Source organism: Patiria miniata, unplaced genomic scaffold (genome assembly GCF_015706575.1).
Source record: "Patiria miniata isolate m_02_andy unplaced genomic scaffold, ASM1570657v1 HiC_scaffold_7, whole genome shotgun sequence".
Taxonomy (NCBI): domain Eukaryota; kingdom Metazoa; phylum Echinodermata; class Asteroidea; order Valvatida; family Asterinidae; genus Patiria; species Patiria miniata.
The window spans coordinates 17,265,408-17,288,609 of record NW_024037074.1 but is presented as its reverse complement, the minus strand read 5'-3'; the positions used below and the strand labels follow the sequence as shown (position 1 = coordinate 17,288,609).

The 23,202-nt window shown below is 40.6% G+C and overlaps 1 protein-coding gene across 1 annotated transcript in view; it reads left to right on the top strand.

The window, feature by feature from the left end:
* LOC119745554 (mothers against decapentaplegic homolog 6-like) overlaps positions 1-21,973 on the top strand; it is a 30,288-nt gene extending 8,315 nt beyond the window's left edge. Inside the window, exon 4 of the mRNA XM_038221947.1 lies at positions 21,095-21,973. Within this exon, the coding sequence (XP_038077875.1) occupies positions 21,095-21,633 (539 nt within the window). The 3' untranslated portion in view covers positions 21,634-21,973. The remainder of the gene's footprint in view (positions 1-21,094) is intronic.
* Positions 21,974-23,202: the final 1,229 nt, after the last annotated feature.

Sequence of the window (23,202 nt, the reverse complement as noted above, 5' to 3'; positions counted from 1 at the left end):
CGGGCTGTATTCTGGTTTCAGCATCTAAAGGTATTTTTAACACTTTCACACAGGATTCCTAAGTTTCTTACTTTGATACCTGCGTGTACAGAATGTCCACAATTCCTGTGTTTGTGACATTGAACAAAATGAACACCTCCTGAGAAAGGACCTGAACTTAGTTCTTTACAAGATGGACTCGCACACCGTAATATTTAGCGTGAGACTCCAACGGTACACTCTGTACGTGATTAAAGCGATATTGTGCCGTCCAACTCGGGAGCCAAGAGTTCAGGACAAATATTCCAAAAATACACGCACAGAGGAGACCCCATCGTGTGATTGCCGGCAAATTATTTCCCTGCTCGGACCGGGGAAGAAGCAAAACATGCCCAGTCCAGCAGAGAACACCAACTGGGGCCCATATTGAGCCGGTATATCAATATGTTACAGCAGTGTCAAGTGTACTTTTAGTATTTTGGGGGGTTACAATAATGGATGTTGGTAGGGCTGCTTGTGGGTTTCCTGGAAGATATGTAAAAACTCAGGCTCGCAATTGGTGCAATGGTACGCAGGCCAGTTACATACATGTACTTCAAAAATCTCCATTCCACTTTTGAAAACACGTCAGTGTATCCAAACTCCAATATCAAATTTAGAGTGGGAAAAATTGAGATTCGTGCAGTGTGGAGTTGATAAGTAGCTTGTACAGTCTAGGACAGTTGGCAAAAGTTTTTAACTTGACACAAATGCTACCTTTTCAATCAAAAAGTCAAGCTGTAAAGTATCCACAATCGAAAACGTGGGTCACCGTAACTCAAACATGACCACATCTAGAATATCTGTTTCCCTTTCCGCAGCCCGCATGCTGGGCCAATGATACCCACTGGCCGCAGATGTTTTCTTACTCAAGCCCCAAAGAAGCCTGTTCCCTTGAGAATTGAGCAGTTTACCCAGCATGCTCTATCCAACTTTGCAAGTTATTTTTTTTTCCATTGGAGAAGCATACCGTGACTTCTCCGATTTCTCCCCATCTGTTTGAGTTCCAACTTGTAAGACAGTAGCCCTGGTCTGGGTAACCAAAGTACTGTAAACCCAGCGCGCCCCTCAGTGTTGAGTTTTTACCCAACTTCCGGTTGGTGCTTGTAGGTATAACCATAGAGTAGTTGACACAAGTGCGAAATATTTAAAATGAATGATAACAAATTTAATACTTATCAATTTGAAATTGTTCAAGATGATACATTGTACATGTAATGTCATTTAGTATTAAAAAAGATTAAAGTTTTTACTGGGTTTAGTTTTACTGTCTAGCAGATCCAACTTTTGCATTAAAACTGACATTTAAGAAAGGGATATTACATTTGAGTCAGTGATGAGTTTAAATTAATCAGAAGTCTTTTTTAATATTTTTTTCATGAATGTAAATATTTTATTCATTGTTTCTGTATCTTTTTAACATTTTATTATTGTGACTGCGTGATGACTTGGAAGACTTTTGCACAAGTGAACTTTTTTTGTAATATGTTACTCAATCTGTGCGTCACGTCCAGGAATCATCCCAACATAAGCGTCATGTGATCTGGGACAGACGGTCTAATTAGAGGCAGGAGAAACATGATGGAGAAACATGAAAACGGTTCAACTGTTTGGATTGGAAAAGTGTTTCCAGATTGTCCTTGGTCGTATGCCCTGAGGGGGAAATGTAAAAAGCCCAGGTATTTTTTCCCCCACATCACCTCAAGCCACAAAGGAAGTTGTTCATTGCCAGTGACCGAACTAGGTACAGAAAGATAGCTACCTTCCTTTTTTTTCCAGGCGAGGTTTTTACAATAATTTCCCTTTTCTTCTTCTTGTAGCTAAAGGCTTGACTTGATTAATAAAAAATCTGGTCTGAATTAGTTACAGGGATTGCACATTTTGTTCTTATAGTCTTCAAATTACGGAGTTGTATTTGTAAATTGGCCGTTTCCTTCCGAGTGGTGACCAATATAGGGTATTGTAAATTGTGGGTTCCTTTCTAGTGCCATTCATTTATAGAACATTTTTTGGCGGTATGCTTATTACATTTTAAAAAAAATTCCCGAGAGATGCAATATTTCCCAAACTGAACTGATGAACTTTGTGTTGTTTCAGCCAGTGTGCGCTGTGTACCGTACGTATATGTAGATATTATTTTGAGTCTGCTGGGCCGGGCGATAGCTGCAGAAATATTTTGTTGATTTTTACAAATGTTCATATAAAAGATTCCATTGGCACTCCCTTAAGTTTTAAGGAAAGTTGGGTGCTATCTCCAGTAAGTCTAGATGACCTGTGGAAATGGCATCACTTTATTTTGTGATTTTAAGTATTTGTTACACAAAGCTGTTCTAAATCCTTGGACAGTAATATGTCACATCGCTCAAAACAGAATTACTTTTTGCCGCATTTTACATCAGCAAAGCTGCATCTGGCTCGCCCTTTTAAATGTCATAAGTTCCGGTGGTTTACCAGTACCCCAGCTTTCGTTTTATTCCCCTCATAATAGAGCCAGCCATCCTTAGCACTCGACGTCCCACTGTGTTAAGCTGAACTTCCGCTAACCTCATAAATTATTTTTTTTACATGTAATAAACGTTAAAAAATGGCATTATGATTAATCAAGACCATGCATTGTACGCAGCGATGCATCACATACAAAGCCTTCTTTGTCATTAAGAACAGATTCAGCAAAGGCCTACGTGACAGGAATAGTAAAAAGTATCGTGAGCTTGGACTCAAACGAAACAGGTTTCTCAATTAAAAACTATCCAAAATTTCTCTTGAGTGCCCCTTTAAGACACAGCATCCTAATTTGAAAAGTCTGGTCTTATTCAGAAGGACCTTGGAATAGAGTAGTGTTTTTTCCCCCTCCTAAAGTAAATGAACCCCCTGCATGTATGGTGTTCCAACATTAAAACCTTGTTGTGAAAACGTCAGTAATTGACTCAGTATGAAACCACAGGCAGCATCAAGCCAGAAGCTAGCTTTCTTGTAATTATTCTTCCAGCGGACAAGAGCGTTTACATGTAGAAGAGGCTTCAAATGTTGAGGAGCCATAACCAGTATTATTTATAGGTTTGGTTGTTGACTGTTAACTTTTAACCTTAGCCATCCTAGAAGACAACAGACTCTTTTGTTGGGGATATCTGTATATTATGAAGGTTTGTTTTTTGCCTAACCCATAATATATCATAACTTCTTGTTGGAAGTTGAAAGTAAAGACCACAGCTAGAAGATGTATACTTGTTCCTGCCGTTGGTTTTCTTGAAATGGATACATTTCAACATTTTAGGCGTTCAGATTGATGTAAAAAAAATAATAAAAATAGTACGGTGTAAATTTAGGCAAAATTTATGTTGAAATGATGACTTCTCTTGAACTTCCATCAATCTGGATATAATTGGTCTTGATTGCATTCCAGTACGGCCTTTGTATCTCTCGGTTGTTTTTCCAGCCAGATTATTTCCAGATTGACCTTGCTCTTGACCAACTCTTTATTCTGCCATCGACCTTTGACCTTTGGTTGGCTACTCGGAGCCTGTTTTGCTGCCAGTGTTATTACCATCGCTGTGCTGGGTTCTGCGTGCGGGGATCTGATGGTGTGCCATCTGTGTGCCCTTTGTCCTTATGTACACTCTTGTGTTCGATAACACGGCTTCTCTAAAATAGTTTAATAAAGTTGAGCGATTGTGTATGATTATCTGTTTGGACACGGAAATATTTCAAGGAGCCTCATCAAGATAAGACTGGAAGCGTTGGCCAGGGCACCGTTACAGAAGTTACGGAGCCTGTTTTCTGAAAGGGGGGGGGGTGTCAAAATGCCACAGTTATCTCAATAGGCCATCAGAGGAACACAGGGAATATTAACTTTGGACGCGTTTCTCAAAAACCTGGAAACCCACTAGCCAACTTTTTGCCAGGCGGAGTACAGGTACAGCCTAGTCAGATTTAGGTCAATGCCAAGGGTTTTCTGTCGAGAAACAGCTTAACAAGTGCTGCAAAGAATTGTTTAGGTTATGGCAATAACTATCAGAAGGGAAGTATTTGCAGAAAACAAAACTACCACCAGCTTTGATTTATTGTTTTAGACCTTATCCTCACCCTTCAAACTCTCTATCATCAGTCTATGAGTATGTATTCAACCAAAGCATATACTGATAGGCGAGGCATTTTAGCTGAGCCGGGTAGACATTCTTCTACACGGCGGTTTGACTTCTGAGAGCTTTCTGGAGAGAGAAAATTCAAGCAAGTGGCTCTTTAGAATTTGCATGTGAATGGGCCGGGAGGGATCCCGCAAAAGCAGTAGCCCATGGCAAAGGGGTGCACACAAGAGGGTTTGCGTGGAGAGTAGAAAGAACAAAATGGTTGAAGGATGAGCGAGCGTTGTTGTGGTTGGCAGTGTGTACATAGAGTTCTTTCTGCGACAAATGCTGTCAGATTCTTCTCTTTTCAGGGAAAGGGGTGCTCCATTCATATGCACATCGACATTGGGGTGGCTCTGTGTACATACAGCTTGCATAAAAACGAAATGCTGGGCTGCCTTTTTGTTATAGTACTAGTAGTACTGAACTAGATGAATACAAGAAATATGTCCTAGCATGGTTTTGTCAATTTCCTTCAGAAGACTAAAACTTCAAAGCTACTCTTAATTGATCTGTTTATAAAATAGGATGCAACCAAAAAAATGCACAAAATGTACATGAATACACAAAAACTAACACATCTTTGCTTGAGATAAACACCAAAGTAACAATATTAACAGACTATGTATTCCACAAATCGAATATATTGTAGAGAATATAAGTGTACACATCACCAAAAAAGACGTCTATCACAGCGAATTCAGAGCAAGCTATTCCTACTTTTCTAAAAGACAGTCACTTCTAAAACTCTCCAAGATTTCATGGTCGCTATCCAGGGGCCCCTTCCCATTTGTCTTTTTTTTTCTGAAACATAAAGTAAACAGTTGCTGTGGCATTATTTATTGGAACCATAAACAGTCTTCTTAAGTGGTGTAGAGTTTATAGTGGGCAGTGAGTGAAGAGTAAGGACTGTTTGCAGGATTTTAAAAAAATCGGACTCTGAATTTCGGACATTTAATGAGCTAGGACTCTTGAGGACTTAGATAATGGGCCTTGGCCACGTACCAAATGCCCCAGTTTCATTCTTTTCCTTGTCTTTTATGTTATTTTAAAGAAACTATTTATATTCTTCATCTTAACCCTACCTGTAACTCCCTAGTGTCTTTTACTAAGTACTGGACCAAGTCCGCCAAAATCCATCACTGACCCTGCTTCACATAATGCTTTAGGACCAAATCCGCTGAAATCTACCACCACTACTATCTACATGTACTGGTAGGTGCATTTTGATTTTGATGGGCTTGGTACTCATGGCTTGCCTACCAAAAGCCCCCAAACGGGGGAATGGATTTTGATGGATTTGGGAAGGTTAAGGGGAATTGCTTTATTTTAGGGTCACATCGGTTAACATGAAAATAGGTAACTTACAAGTTACTCACGGGTTACCATGCTTGTTAAGTATTTAGTCCCATATTTTCAGTTGATTCACACTCTGCTTTTAAAGAAAACTGGCACTCCATCTTGATTTTTTTTGGGGGGGGGGGGGTGCTTGGAAATTTTATCTATCCAAGGGGGGGGGGGTAAATAGTTAAGAGGGATTACTGAAAATCGTTTGATGGTTAAGGCCTTATCTTAGGAGACTGGCGTCACAGGACTTCCAACAACGAAAAGCTTGTTGGTCGTAGTGACTTATGAAATGATATGCCAAGCGAACGGAGATACGCGTATGAACTCCAGCCGACCTTCCAAAAGGGGTGGTCTCAAATTTCAAACTCAATAAATATTATCAACGTCTGTGTGCATCAGAAGGCTTTATCTTGTGTGACTTAATTTAACGGGGAAGACACTGGTAACAATCCTTGGATTTGGGTACACAGAGGGCTCAAAGTGGCTTCTGAAAATCTAAGCTTCTCTTGAAATTGGTCAGGATTTTTCCCCCTGGGGATCATCGCTGAGGTCATATATAGGCTGAGAAGAATGTCTGTTTGCAGAAGCCTGTGAATAATGCCAAGTGTCTTGCATTTTTGGGCGCCTTTTGTGCCTGGGCAAACACTGGGCCAAAAGAAAGGAAAAAAGGTCTTTCGTCAAGGACGATCAACTTGAGAAAGGGAGTATTCCTTATCAGTGCGTAGTGGACACTCTCTCTCATTTGTGTCCGGGGTTTCACAACGCTGTGGAGGAAAGTGTGCTTCCCTCCAGTTTGTTTGCCCTGTGGCTTAGCGTAAATAAAAGCATCCTGATTCTTGGAGCTTGTGGGTTGAGCTCTTTCGAGGAGCAAGAGCAGTGATTTTTTTTTTTTCGGTTTATGCCAAGTCAGGTTTGTTGTCTCTTGGGTTGTCTTTATTTAAGTTGTCGCATAGCTGGCCGCTTGATAGTGTATTCAGTTCAGAAAAATGATTGCTTTGGATCATGGACTGAAAGTCGGATTTGACCAAAGAAAATTGTAAGATTTATGCATCCTTTTGGTACTTCAGTTGTAGTAAATAAAACAGTAGAATATCATGTCAACACAAATCACATGTACTCGCAGTTATTTCGTGAATACATATTTCCACCATCTACATGTAATCATAGAGCTCCTTCGTTCTTCTGCACATTTCAGAGATCTAGCAAAGCACCCACTCACACATGTTCTCGTTGCTTATAAATTGCATTTCTTTTTTTTCCCCTTTTTTTTATGGGACATGTACGGACGGCATTTTCACCCATCCATCATCTGATCTCCCAGCTCGGTCTCTCCGGTACAGCTCTCTCCAAACCGTCCCGTCCCCTGGATTATTATAAGCAAACATTTTGAATATAAATTCCACGGCGAGAGAGCGCTCGCGAAATGCCGTCTGAGAGCACTTAACAGTTTCTGCCACGGTAGCCAATTTTTCGTTGCTAAGAACACCCGTCTTGTCGGTTCACTTGGCTGTTAATGGGGTCCACCTCGTATGCACCCTCTTTTGGGTTTTTCAGATGAGCAATTCGTTATCACTTGAGAGAAACATTTAGAGTTTGTGCTGTCATTGGTTTTTTTTTGGTCACAGATGGTAAACGCTGATTAATAGATCACACTCTGACAACTAAAAATGTTCTGTAGAGATAAAATGTAATTCAGCGTTGATGATTGATCAAAAGGTTATTTTATTTCTGTACATGTAGCATGAAGGTGTTGGCCTTAATGAAAAAAACAAGAAACGATTCATATCTGTGAAAAACGTTGGACTTGAGTCTTGAGAGAAACTCCACCAAACTTATTTCTAGAATATGCAGTTGATGTGGTTAAAGCTCATGTATGGTAGGTAGTATGAAATAAATTGCTTCAAGTTTTTGCCGTCATTAGCTGCATTTGAGAATTTTTTGTGCATTTGAAGAAAAAAAATCATTTCAATATGAACTTGACATCTGTCAACTTGTGAAGAGGTTCAAAGTGACTTTGAGACAGAGATTTGTTTCTTAAGATTTTAAACAGTTAAAAGGTCTGTCATGTTTGAGAGCATAGTCTGTATACACCCATCTACATTGAAGTTGTAGCGCTGTGTAGGATGTTTCAAAGGTACAAGTGAAATGTATTTGTTGGGTAGGGTCAGATTTAGCCATCTCCAAGAGGCAGTGCATTCAGTTCCATGCAATCTTAGCTCGGAGCTCAATACACCACGCTCTCGTCCCAGTCCTGCAGACCAGGTTGATTAATGTGGCAGTGCAGAGTTTACATAGCACTTGCCATCAGATAGTGTTGATGTTAGGACTCTGCCCTCGCTGCTTGCCTGGGTGGCCTTTCTCCAAACAGAAAGGTCAAAGGTTATCCACAGACGCCATCACACGGGTCCGGGGCGCCGCGGGAACGCTGCCTGCAGCTTTCTCTCCATTGCTTCAACAGACCTCTCAACTTCAAAGCTAGTGTTTATCGCCGACTGTCATTGGAATGTCAATTTTTTTGGCTACAATTTTTTTTTTTTTTCACTGGCTCTGGCTCCACAGTGGATAATGATTTGTTTTTTATCTCTTGTCATTTTTTCAAGATAATGTAATAGAGAAAAACAAGTTTTTGTTTTTTTCATGACAAGCCTGAAGCACTTGATTTATGCATGTTTTATGTTAACCATGTTTGTTCCTTTGCAAACTTTGGCGTATTCGAGCACAATCAAAATGGGTACATTTTGGTATGCCGACACTTCAGGGAAAAATAAAATATAGCTCATCAGAAGTTCGCGGGTCAATGACAAAACACCATTTGTCTGGAAATCAAGTTCGTCAGTGAGATCCAATTTTGAAAGTTTTCATGTCGCGCTTATCGGATTAATAGTTGCATCAAAGGTGCCGAAAGATTTACAGCCGTGATTCATGATGGCAGTTTTTATTTACATCAGGTCGACGTTTTGAAGACAGGGTTTTCTACAAGCGCCGAGCAAATGTCGGCCTAAGTGCGCGGGACCAATGTACACGGATAATTACATTTCTGTCCTCAAGGTTATATGTATGTATGTCTCCGTGCGCGACTCGGTTTACAATGTCTTCCCCGTTTTCAAAAAGGCTTTTTGCAATTACGCCAGAATATAAGAAACCTCTCTCAGCCAACAACTCTTCAATCAAAAACAGAATGAAACAGGGAAGAAAAAAATGTGCCTTTAAATTTTTTGTGATTGTCCGTCGTTTTTTTACGGCGAGGGTTGCATACAACTCCGGCGTGTTTCCTTTTCTGGAGGCTTTCTTTTTATTAGATTAGTGTGCTTTGACTCAAGGTCTGTTAGTGCATTGCAGCAGCGGAGGGCTCAGCGAAGGTGTCAGTGACCTCAAGAAAACCTGCGGTTGACGGGTCACACCTGGGCGCTCTATCTAGTTAAGGTGGCGGTTAACTACATTACGCTGCCGGGATGCATTTCTGGTGGGAGCCCGATACTTAGATTCATATTTAATATCCCACTAACATTAAGGACCGTCCATTAATGGGTTGGCGTCGTGGGTAGGCACCCTGCATGAAGTCGGTACATTCACGAGTATCGTCATTTGCAAGATTTTTTTTTTTTTCCCCGTTCTTTTTTTTTTTTTTTTTGGTCCATTTATATATCGGGACTGAGAGTGAGAATGAGATTTTTTATGACAGAAAGGCAGTTTGGATTTTGGGGTTTTTTTTCACTATATGTTCAGAAATTTGTAAAATATAAATGAAACTTTTTCTTAACTGCAAAAATGTGTCAAAGCCAACATGTACGTGTGTATGTATGTGAATTGTATTTTATGCTGCCATAGTGAAGGAGTCGGTTTGCAGATTAGTTTTACAGAATCATAGATGACCATTGGCCTTATCGCCATACACTTGACAGGTCTACATGTACATAGATGCAGTGTTTATATCACATAAATTATGTGCTTTCCACATACTGCACAGAGCCACTGTTCATGAATGTGTTAATTGTGTGTGCATGCAGGCCATGCACAGTATATGTACATGTACATGTACATGTATGTGTACATTCATAATTATTTTGTTGCATAGAATACTACAAAGCCCACAGTGAACATGTTTTCTTTATAAGAAAAACGCTCATAATATACATCTTGAATTTAAAGGGAATTCTTCTTCACCTATTTATGGAGCAGTGCCCATTTGCTGAGAAAAAAAGCATTGGCTAAACCAGAAATATTAATTCATTCTGGCACATGTTTAAGCAGTGTCAATTTTTGTGAAGGCAAGTTGGCAGACCAGAAAATGATCATATTTTGAGAAAGGAATTGATTCAGAGCACATAGTACAAATCTGTGTTGATGGCAGCCATGTTGAAAACCTGTGCTGTTATCGGCCTTTCGTGTTACCGGACCCTTTTTCTGAGTAATGAAGAAACGTACGTAGGCTTACGTGTACGTTGTACATGTAGTGCATTGACTTATTTGGGAGGATGTACATGTTATGCTGATGCAGAGAGCGCTAGAGCATGTCTTGGCGGTGATATGGAAGGGGCTACGCTCCCCCCCCCCCCCCCCCAACTCCCTGAGGCGTCCTCTGACTGTCGCCAAGGAGAATCAGCCAAGGGTTCAGGGAGATAGGAACTAGGGGTCAAACCGTAGGGGTGGAGGAAGATGAGTTAAAGGAGAATTGCCGGGAAAATCTGACATGAAATGACTCTTGCGTCGTCTGGAATGGTGTGGTATTAATTAATTAGTCTGGTGTCTGTACCGTTGTTACTGGATTAATTTACTCATTTGTTGTGTTACGGTCCAGATTATTTTGACTGTGACGTCCTGTGATAACATCATGTCAGTAAGAGATGGCCTAAAGCCGTAAACAAAAATAGCCAATTCCAAAATGAGCATTGTAATTTTTAGATACTGTCCGCAGTTGGGGAATGTCAGCAGTTAAGGGATGTTCATGTATGCAACAAAAACCTGAACAAGCAGTTGGATTATTATAATATTGGGATTAATCAAGTGAGAAGGTGGATCATGTTGGTCACCAAATATTGTCTTTGAATTTGTCCGGCATCCACTCATTTTTAATCTTAAGTTGAAGCCTCGTATGGTTGTAAACAAGTAGGATATGTACGCCCTTTACTTGTGCTCCTTTCCGTTATCAAAATCTACCCAAAATTTCACAATTTTACTACCCAAAATATGTTAATGCAGTACAAGGTGGACCTCCATTGTTGGACTGTCTCCCACTTCCATCATGAGACAAAACCACACACACAACACAAATTTCTAGGGAGACTCCACCAGGGCTCCTGACGATAAATGAGATCTTAGAACCCCGGCCACATATTTAAAAGTACTCAAGTCCTGGCGAGGACGACGCCACTCCTCCGTAACCAATTTAGGCTGCGGCGGTGCACTGACCTGGGTAGTGGGCCTGTGAACTGCATTGAACTTGAGGCACGGAAACACACCAGTGACAGATAGAATCAGCGTCACTCTCCCCAGAAACTCTTTTCCAAACTGGTGGTATGTGTGTCTGTTGTGTGTTTGTGCATACATGTTTGCTTTTGGGAGGGGGGGGGGTGTCAGAATCACACCATGTGAAAAACAGTTTATTTATGTGGCTCCTTCAGAACGGTTTGAAGGCTAGTTGGAATGGATCGCTGGTGGAAATGACATGACAGGAAAGGTAATTAGATTGTTTTTCCGAAGGAAAATATGGGATTTGCTTGTTTTCGTGTTTGTCTGCAAGCAGTTGATTTGCCCTCTCTAAAAATGTATGTGTCTGCTTTAAATGTAGAAGTGATGGTATGTGCTTGTCTAAGTTGTCTTGGTAAAGTTATCGTGAATCAGTTGCAAATGAAGTATCCACTGATAAATGACCGAGACATTTAGCATTCACTTAGTTTTTTTATAAGTAGAAACAATGATCATTATCAATTTATATATTTGTTTGACTCGCGGAAATTCATAACTTGAAAACTGATCACGATCAACTGTCTGACATGATTATTTGTGGGATTTCCCGCAAGATGTCATGTACAACTATATCATTACAATTAAAAGATTTTTGTAGAAATAATTAAGAGTAGGAAAAAGTACATTACATGAGCTTCCTTTTGTAGTTTATCTACAAAAGATTAAAAGTTTTTGACCATATGAAGCAACATCTTGGGGGGGGAGAGCCATCTAGCCTATAGGCCAAGATAATTGAATAGCTCGATCGATAGTTCTTCGCAATGATGGAGAAATGTTTGATCGCGTTTCTCATAATTATTTCAAACAAAAATTGTTCCTTTTTGAAAGGGGTTGGGGTTCCCCCTGGATTTAAACGCAATCAAGCTTAATAGGGCTCAATGAATTCCCCCCCCCCCCCCCCCCCCGGATAATTTGTAGACAAACTGCACACAAGAGTACTTGACTAAAATTGTATTCTTTTGAATTAATAGACAGGGAAGACATCACGGGCATTTGAGCTCTCTCGATGAAGACTTGGCTTGAGTTAAAAGCGTTATCAGTCATCCGCGTAATTTACCTCATGAATTAATGACTTTGTTTGATTGAAAGTTGATTGACTGTTAGTGCCATTAGCGGGGAAATTTAATTACAGTTCCACTACGTCGAATATTTATCATGGCCATTATGTCATGACGATAACATAAAGAAATATCACTTGAAACAAGGGAATTCAATATATAAATACATTGTTTGGAATTTATTATAGAAATGTTGCATAATTGTAAAAATTAAAAATCTATGCATTTTCACATATTTTGTCATGACAAATGACAGACAAAGGTTCTTTTCCCCTTCTTTGTAAATTTGAGTTAGACCATAATTTTTTTTTGGTGTATACATGTAGTTACTAGGGATCAGGCAAATAGGACTGTACGACTCCCTTGTAACGGCAAGGGCAATATAATTCTTACAGAGTTGAACTAGACATGGGCTTTTAAAAAGCTCAGGGTATTGTAAGTGTGTCAACAAGTTCACAGCTTCATGGAGATGACGATACTCCAGTGACTTGTAAAAGACCGAAGCCGGCAGTTGCTTTTATCGACAAGAAGAAATATTTCCAGACGCGACAACTCTCCAACGGTGGCGGCCTAGATGCTTCAACAAATCTCTGGTGAATGCTTCGCCACAGAGACGCTTTCGATATTATATACAAGTGGACCCTTTGCACAGTTATTCACTTTGTGAGAACATTTTTTTTTTATATGATCGGCGGTCTAGTTTGATCACGGCAAAAAGGTGATGGAAAGGATAGCGGGAAAAAAAAGGTGGGAAAAAGCCGGTGCAGATCAAAAGCGGGCAAGGTGGTGTGGTATACACCACGCATAGCGGGCAACAGGATGCCCCCATTCAGGAAAACTCAAGAATTTGTACAGAGCACTTTTTTTTTTTGGAGTGTTGAGTATACCCAACTGCTTGCAGTTGCATAACTGAACAAGTAACCACTGTGCGTGGGGCTGTTATGTTATGCCAGGACAGTCTACCCTTATTGCTTGATTGGATCCAGTTGGAGCCAACCCTTGTTATGAACACACAGGGGGGTCCCCTAAGTAAACAGCCGCTATTTTCTCTCTTTCTGATGACCCCACGCATCATTGCACATGCCCTGTTTGTCCAGCGGTGTTGTTGTACACCCTAAAAGGACCCCTTTTGAAGAAGTAGAAAGAACATAATTCCTCCTTTTCCTACCCTCTTCTTCTCTCATTGGTGGCGGTCGGAAGAAGAGGGACCATAGTCCCCTAAAGAAAAGAGTAAAAGAGGAGAAGAGAAAACACCAGGCCGGCACCGCTCAGACTTTTTTTCTGGAGCAGTGTGGGGCCCTTTTATACACTGGAACAGCCAACAGCTCATTACACATTTTAGGAAGGAGGTTTTGTTTGGCCCTGAAGAGAGCCTGGGGAGATTTTGCTGCTCTGCCCTGCTCTCACATAGGCACACAAACACACACACGGACCCCATCCTGGTCCAGGCTTTAATCAGATGTCTTTTCTTCTGGGCATGAGCATCCCCCAACAAATTGTTGGCACCCTGTTGGCTGCTTAAGCTGAGAATGTCAGAGGAAGTTAGCAGACTGTCCCATAGACTGATGGTCCATGGTCTAGCTGTCGCCAGAGCTATACCCCAGCGTTGTGCTCAATTGCAGGTCCCCCTTAATCAGGCGCAAACATTCCACAGCAAGCTGTCTTATCCTCCAACTTGTCTACCCAGTCTTTTTCTTGTTGGCTCTGTCTCTTGAACAGAAAAAAAAGAGGAATTTGACAGGATTGTGATCAGCTAGAACTAAGGGTATTGTGTTTCTGGCATTAATGAGGCCAAACCTTCTTACAACCGCAGATTACCGGGGAGTCTTTTGGATGTAGTAGAGTTGACGCTCCTGCAAATGATCAAATGGAATTTTGTGATTTATTATCCTTGGCATGATGAAGCTCTGAGGGTGTGTAGCTAGACCGTTAGCTGCAGTTGTTAAATCCTTCTTTGTGGCTAGATCATGAAGCCTGATAAGATGCTGTTAAGTTGCCAAAAATCAGGTTCCGGTGACTATACTGAGAGACTAGCTTCATGAATCTGCTTAGTATGTTAATGTGTTAAGCACAGAAATTTTGCTTAGCAGAAACAGGTTACCAGCCAAAATGCCCTTTGATTTATATAGCTTGTGACTGGTTCTCCGCTCTGCTCATTTTTGGCTTAATGGCTCGAGGACTTCTGATTCACTACATGATCCCAATTCCAGTCTGGAATTTAAAAACTGACCTTCCTGAGAAAAATCTTATTCCTCAACTCTGGCGGACCTGTTTGTTATTTCTAAAGCCGTGTGCTTAGTCAATACCCATAAATCCTCAACGGAAGGTCAGTTGTCCAATTCCAATTCACTGCCTTCGTGACTGAAGGAAAAAAATTATGAAATCTCCTTTTAGCAACAGACATGTAAATGCTTATATTCCTGGCATTCAAAGATTTATTTTAGTGGTAGGAAATGTGTTTCTTGTATTCACTCTTTGATCATGAAATGAAGAAGATGGCAAAAAATACTAACCTTTATTATGGTAAGGATTAATGCAGCAACTTTTTCATAGTAATAAAGAAAAATAAAGAAAAATCAACTAGTCAGGCAATCCATATACACATGTAGAGTTCCTTGCTCTATGGTCAATCTGACTGCTGGAGATGCCCAGTGGACATGTAGAAACAAAAAAGAGTGTCGTCATGAATTGTTTTTGCATAGAGCTAACATATTTAAAGGTAATATATACAACATTTACATTTGCTGTAATTTTCAGAATTGAATGGATTTGGGGGTTAGTATTTTGTAGCAAATATTGTTACACTGACAAGTTTTTAAACTTATGTGTTTATAATTGCTGAAAAAACCAAGGAAAAATGCTGTTCTTGTATTCTGTTTCTCCCTGACCCCACTTCAGATGAAACGGAGCAATTTATAGGCAATTTGGCAATTGTAAGGTCAGGGAACCAGTCTAGCTGGTTTGCACCTGTTCATGGATATGTAACTGATTGCAAACGAAATGTGGAGTAATTACATTTGGTAAATTGGGGGCAGTATTTGAAGAAAAAAAACAAGTTTTTTTCCAACGATGGTCAGCCGATTTCCACTTTTCTTGAAAATGACAACACGCCAGGTGCCATGATACAGGATGCTTGAGACTGTTACTAAAAGTCAAGTAAGATATTTTATAATTATTTGGTAGTTTCGTTTTTTGATGTTCGCAAATGTTGTATATTACCTTACCTTTAACATTGAATTCACTGTGTAAAAGTCAAATAAGCTAGTCAGGAAATCATATTGTACATATTAAATCGTTTGAGGAAATAAAGATTGTAATCTTCTGTTCTATCAACCAACACCCAAGTGTACATGTTACTCGCAGGTGAAGTATTTATGAGGCCGTGGTTTGTTTAACCTGATATTGCTTTAGGAAATAATTGTTCATTGATACGTTAACGCACAGAAGATTCTGTGAATTACAGAAATATTCAAACAGCCGGACTTTAATCCGGAGACCTTCAGTCCACTAATAAACCGTGACCGGTTGAACTCTGCGGCCGGCCGTAGCGAGAGACAAATGGAATCCCACTAACGTTGGGACCAAGTGAATATGCGTACGGGAAAATAAACTGGGCGGAGTGTGTGTATATGACATGCTTTTGTTGCTAGATAGCTTTGAATCAAACAGAAGAGGTTAGCATGTGCATGTTAAACACTGCTTGTTTAAATTTTGTTTTGAAGTCTCCGTCAATCTTTACTGTTTTGGTTAAATGGTCAAGTTAAATATGCCGTGTAGTCATGAACAATTTTTTAGCCAGTCGGTTCTCGAATTTTTTCGATTACAATTTTTGGTAATATTTGGCAGTATTGTGATTGAAGTAATTCTTTTGTAAATTGCCGAAACTTTCCCAAGTAAAACAGCCATAACCTGAAGTGTCACACATTCACAAACTGTGTAAACAGCACTTTGTCACAAATCAAATTCATAGTAATAAAACATTGCTGGTCAAACCTTGATTGAGCATAATTGGATTGTGACCCAAAAAAATCAAGAAAGAAAACTTTGTTTATTAAAATGTCACAGGTCATCGTCGTGCTAACTCATGAACAAAATTCACATTTTTTTTGTTTCATGTTTTCTCATACAATCCGCCACTCTGAGGAATGAGGCACAACTTTTAAATAGCCCTTCGGTACGCGTCTCCATTTCCTCCTCCCCCCCCCCCCCCTTTCATTTTGATGGCCTTTCTAAATGGTCCCACCACCTCATGATTATTAAATATATCCAGTCTATTAATTTCCCATTAAATGCAAACCCGCCTGAATCGAAGTCCACACACCGCCGACCCCGACTGCATATACTCTGATCTATTATCGCAGATTTAATATCTAGGGTTGTCGCTAGGTACCAATGAAGAGCGTGCAACTCCGCTAGTGTTGTATCAATATTAACTGACGATGCCGTTACCATTTCTCTCTGCACCCCCCCCCCCCCTTCATCCTGTAGTTTTGTTTTATTTTGCAGATCCAATCTTTCAATCGCGCTCGGAACAAGAGACGCAGAGATCAGGCCACTCTGAAGTTTATTAATATTTTGGGCTTTGATATTACGTTTCAATAAAAATGAAGAATTTTTGTCATATTATCAGGGTGTTTTGCAGGGCCCTGTTCATACATCAAAAAATGGCAAGATCGTAACTTTTTGATAAATTACATGTAACTGCTTTTCTATTTTATTATTGGACTTGGAAAGGGGGGGGTTATTCGTTAGGTGTTCTCTTTTTACAGACTTCCATGTTGTTATCCCAAAGGTTTCATTTCTCAGCCATTTTTTGTTGTCAACCTGTTAAGGTTTCCTGAATATAATTCAGTCCACTCGGTGTTATTTTTAGACCCTGCACAGAAATGAATATAAATACCAATTACCAAGAGAATGCACGGTCCAGAGACTGGGGTACCATAAAAGTCCTCAGGTTCCTTTTTTTTTTTTTTTATTTAGCTTATTTCAAACTGATCAGTGACAAAAACCACCATTTCCCTTTTTCCTTTCAAATTCAACCTCAAATAAAGAAAGAGAGAAAGAAAGAAAGAAAAACGCCAGAGTTTGAGCCCTTTCACTTCAGAGCCCAAGTTTATCTTTTGACGAGGCGTAATTGTGCACAGAGGTTGTGACTCGGAGAATAAACCCTGGAGTTATATCCCCACCATTGAACGGAGCATAAAAACCTGCCCCAACGCCGACAATGGCTTGTTTTCGTAGTAGCGCGAGCATATCAAAACACGTACGTTTTGGGCCCCTATTGTGTGGGCTTGGGGGCCCACAGGTCTCTGCCTTTGAAAGACTCTATGGAAGGACCAAGGGTAAATCGGATACTTTTTCTTCACCGACCGAGGGAAACTCTTTTTTTTCTTTCTTCAGCTCCCTCAGAGCGCTGAAAAGCCGTTCACCGCTAACCACAAAATCCTCCTGTGAACATGCATAACATACATGCCGATGCCAAGCCATAAAGTCAACACTGGGAACAGGGGAATAAAACCCAGGGAACGTGATGTTTTCCTAGATAGGCAAATCCGTCCTGGTAGTATTAAACTCTTTACTTACATATTTATGAATGAGATTTTTTTTCCCCTCTACTGAGGGGTTTGTGAATTTGACCAAAAAATGCATACATGTGTTTATCTACATGGATATCTATCTGCCCCGTTTGAGTGTAGTTATAGATACAAATGTGTTACATTTTTATTCTCATGTGAACTGTTTTCAAGATTGAACCCTTCACAGACGTCTAGTTGTGTTTCACAGAATGAGAATCTGAAAAGTATTTCACCAGAGAGTGCTTTACCATGTCACGATTACCGACCCACAAGTTACAAATTCCGGCGGCAATAAATGAATACAATGCAATGAAAGCACCCCCCCACACACACACACACACACACAGAAAAATGGCCGCCTCTGGCCTTAGTTTGCATTTCTCATTCAGTCCTGGCTCCATCCACAGCACCCAACCAAAAAAAAAAAAAACAGCCCAGCTAGGAGTATCTCATTAATTCCTTTACCATTGAACCATGTGCTGTTAGCGTACACACACAGCCAGCCTGCAGTCCGGTGTCAGCGTGTGTGCGCTCTCCCCGGTATCCTGCCAATAGCCGGCCATGCTAACCTTGGCCGGTAGACAAGCAGGCTCCACTGGACCATATTAAGCTCATAGGAGGTCAGAAAGCCGCTGCCGTTAACTCTGGCTCCAGAGATCTCCCGAGACCCCGCCGCAAAACAGCTGCCGAGAACTTCCTCTTTATGCTTCAGCCCTGGGGAGAAGGCAGCAATAGAGAGACTAGAGGCGCAAGGCGGCCATTTTTTTTTTATTCTGTGTCTCGGGTTCTCTCCACGGAACATTATTGACTTCTCCCCCCTGTGTTTAGACACACATGCAAATCTGATTGCATAAACATCCACCCTTGTTGGCTGGCGGTGTCGGTGTAGGTAAAAACCACATTGGATGTTGGATACATGTGCTTCAAGCATGTTCAAAATCAAGTCAGTTGGCATAACCTCCCTCCCCCTGTTTTTTTTTTGGTATGAAAGTAGTCAGTTCTGGAACATTGTCAAAATAATTAGGTCATGATTTCTGGTGGTGTTACCATGTGCAGGGCCCAAAATCAGGAGGCAACTTGGCAGATAATATTACAGAGCAAATTTACGAACCGATAAAAATTCACTGAGTACCAGTCACACAAGTGATAAACATTGAATGCTATTTTTTAGCCGGTAACCTTATTTGCTAATCAGACTTTTTTTTTAGCACTAAGCGGATTTCTGCGCTTAGTAGCGCGGCGAAATTGGCTCCAGATGTGCCCCTACTGATGGCAATGAGGCACAAAGTCTTTAGTGACTGCATGCGGAGCGAAAACTCCTGCAGACGTAGGGCATCTAATCAAATGGACGAGGCTTGCCGTAACGAAATGTATCAGCATCTTGTTTTGCATAGAACACAAGTCGAAAGCTCGGTGATGACAAATGTGCCACGATACTAAAGGACGACCCTCTGATCTTCCGAAAATCCCATCCAAAAAAACAACATTATTTTGATGTTTTTCTGAAACGGAAATGGCAAACAAGCTGAGAAATAATCACTAAGGGTATCGTTTTCAGTCGATAAGAAAAATTCTCAGTGACTTGAAAATGAATATTAGGCTTGAAAAAACCACCTTCATCGCTTTTTATTTCCACAAAGAGGAAATTTAAGACCCCTCTAAAGATTGCGCATGTACATGTACACAAGCTTCGATGATTGAGTAGAAACGAGAAGACTGTACAGCAAAAAAAAAAATTCTAGTAATTTATGTTCTCGATCAGTAGGTATCTGTAGATAGGACGGGGCCCTACAGAGGGTGATTTTACTTGTTTTACGTCCTCATGCCAGGCAATTTTTTTGTATATAACTTGCCAGTTGTATTTGTTATGGTATACTTGACAAGGCATGCCTGTGGAAACTGGGTCGTCTAAATATGTACTTTGGGTACCATGTCAAGATCTTGATATGGAGACACAGAGAACATTTTCTGCATGGAAATATATTTTGTCATTTTATATCAAATTTGTAGTGAGTACATGTGAAAGCCGTTAATGTTGTAGGTGTTTATTTTGTCTATCTCTGTACAAACCTCTCTGAATCTGGAATCAAATGAAACTAGCTTTTTATTTATTTATTTACTATTATTTTTTTTAAATAATTGTTAGGATATAGCCTACACTGATGACAAGGGGGGTAGGACAATATGTCCATTGCAAACATGTAATATGATTCTCAAATGTCCACAACATGACTGATTGGCATTACTTGGTGTAATATGCACCTGAGCTCCAGGAACATAATACGCCTTTAAGTCAAGAAATCAAACTTAGCCAAAAAAATAGGTGTCCTTGCATCCCAAACCCTTTTTGCTTCAGAGCCGATTTTTTTTTCCTTTTTCAGGGAACAGTCCCCGATTCCTGCCTTGTTCACTTTGCAGTCAAACACTGCGCAGTGATTAATAGCCCTTTCAGCCTTAGCAAACTCTGGCCTGGAATTGAAATGCCGACTATTTTTCATTTTGGTTCATAACTGTCTCCTTGCTCGCTCAGTCCATCCCACGCTTTTTTTAAGGTTGAAGGCTGCTGGCTGTCTGGCCTGTTTTGTTCCCGCAGTATTTTTTACAGAAGGCCAAAGAGAGGTTTTTTTTTTTCTTCTTAACATTCAAGAGCTTTGCAGTCTGTCTCTACCCTTCATTTGAGAAAAATTGGGGACAGGTGGACAGATCCTGTTTTTCTGTTTTGGTCAGTGGCATTCCTGCGTCTCTCATGTGGTCAAAGAAAACTGGAAAAGAGATTTGGATTTATAAAAATTGAAGGTCACCCATGTCAAGTTTTGGGAGACCTCTTGGGAGATTTATAGTTAGAAAAGAGAACTGAATGGTCAAGAATCTTTGAGGTTCTGTCACAGTTAGGAAAAGACATAGTGATGTCATTAGTGAGCCATTTGAGTATATTGTATCCCTGTGCAAATGGCAGTTCTGCTAGGTTCAGCTAGGTTCTGACAAAACCTGTTGTATCGCAAGATTTCCTAGATTTTGGGGGTCCAAATTCCAGATATATTTCAGTCCATCTTTAAATACTCTCCTTTCTCTGACACCCTGGCTCTCCTTTTTCCCTTTCTTCTCATTAATAATGAATTGAAATTTATTGGTTTATTTTTAAAAATCCCATGTGGGTGGCCTAAGGCAAAATTTCACCCACATGTTTACGTTTAAAACACTTCACGTTATTTGCAAATAGTGATTTTAAGCAACGTAACATTGTCTACAAGTAAAGTACCAGAACGCAAGAAAGACATGTCACAGTGCTTTACCACTGAAATTGATCAGATCAATGAAAAATGTAATTGGATATTTTTTGAAAAGGCAAGTTTTGGCGGATACTGTGACTTCTTTTCGAGTTAGAAGATTTCAACCATGATTAGCCATGAAAAGATGTTCTTGTTTTGCTGTTTTGGGTATGGTTGACTTTGTTCCATGCATTAATTTGTTTGTTTGTTTTTTTTTTCATTTCTCCTCTGTGCAGATGCTCAGGACAGTAGAGGGCAGCCTCACTGGTGTCATATAGCCTATTGGGAGCATCGGTCGCGGGTGGGCCGCATGTACACAGTATTCCTAGATTCTGTAAATATCTTCTATGAACTACCTCATGGAGACGGGTTCTGCCTGCGATCGCTTCACAGAGAAGATCGGTCGGAATCTGTTGTTAGAACTCGAAAGAAGGTCGGCTGCGGGCTGACCATGAGTCGTGAGCCGGACGGCGTGTGGATGTACAACCGGAGCAACTTTGCCTTATTCGTGAACTCCCCGACACTGGACGCCCTGCCCCCTTCTCGGACGCTGACGGTTCACAAGCTCATGCCGGGTTACTCCATCAAGATCTTTGACTTTGCCAAGTCGCAGATGTTGGAGCACGCCCGACGCGAACCGGAGCCCCCGGATGGCCCCGTAGACCCCCACTCTATACGCATTAGCTTCATCAAAGGATGGGGGCCACGCTACTCTCGTCAGTTCATCACCTCGTGCCCATGCTGGCTGGAAGTCATCCTGACCAGACCGCGTTGACACTGTCGGAATCCTGGAGACCTTTTATGTACACTTCTAGATCTAATATAATATTTTATATATTATATATATTATATATTATAATACTGTAAATATGGACTCATTTTTACGATGTAATTTATGGTGCGGTTGTACTCTGCTCTTTGCTATTAACAAACCGAGACGGAAGAAGAAAAATCTCTCTCCAAGAAAAAATCCCTTGTTAGTTAACACGTACCCCTGTTTCTGTACATGTACAGACAGATTAATCTTTTTTATACAAGAAATGATTCACATTACATAACGGACAAGGAACCAAATGGTTATTATCAATAAAACAATTTAATATGCTCACTTGAAATGTTTGTTCCCTCTGCAACTTTATTTTGGAGTAATAATGAAGAAAAATTGGAAACCAGTGTGACAAAACAGTCTGGTGCCTTTTCATACATTCATCAGGTTCATATTTTTGTCAGTGAAAAATATGCGCTGAATTCGGGGTACAAGGCTTATCGAATCAATACCATGGCTGTGTCTGAATCATAGGTGTTTTGGGCTTTTCCTTCTGAATAAGAACTGCTGTAATAATCCATAGTCGGAGATAAAAATTACCTAATTTTATCGGGCCTGTATATTTAAGCTGTGACAGGGCACCAGACCAAGGTCCACACATGTGATTGCTTGAGGACGTTAGGCTATGTTGGAATCACATGACTATAGCAGGCAATATCACATGAGTCTATGGGTATTGGCTGCAGCCGCTAGCCAGTGGCTTCCATAGATGCGTGTGTTATTGTCCGCCATATCCATGTGGTTCGGATACCACTTTGAGGCACTACCCTATTTTGAAGCGTAAGCCTAAAGGTACGGCATTTGAGAGGGTTTGGCTACAATTTGGGTCTTTGCCTACGCTACATCACTGCATCTTGCCATAGCCATAGACTTAATGATGTGAACTTACGCACATAAAAAAGATGGCTGCCCCTTGGTGAGGTCAGTGACCTCAACCAATCAGCATTCAACCAATCAGCATTCAACCATCGGCATTGGTCTACTCTAGGGTCCCGAAGACTCGTCTGGTCTCATCTAGGACCTGGAAAGAAATAAGTTGGCTCACAGATAGGGAAGTAACAGAACTATTCTACATGTCTTATTGGGCATCTTGTCATGTGTGGATAAGGGTGTAGTTAGTGGATTGATTCAATGTGGATGCGTGGATGTGGATAGAAATGGATGACCTGCATGTGGTGTGTGGATTGATGTGTTGAAGTGTGCGCTTAGTGGATCTTTGTATACTTTGTGGATGTGAAAGTGGATGATTAAATATAGTGAGTAGTGGTTGATAAGTGGATTGATGTGGATAGTCCGCTGTGACTAGTGGAGGATGTATACTTGGTGGATATGAAGATAGATAATTGATTCAATGTGCATTTATTAGTTGACAGGTGTGTTCTATGTGGATAAGGCCACACTGTGACTAATTGGTGGATTATACTTGGTGGATATGAAGATGGATAGTTAAAACAAGTAAGCAGAGAGTGCTTGATTGATAGGTGTGTGGATATGGTTGATGTGCAGTTTCTGGATGGA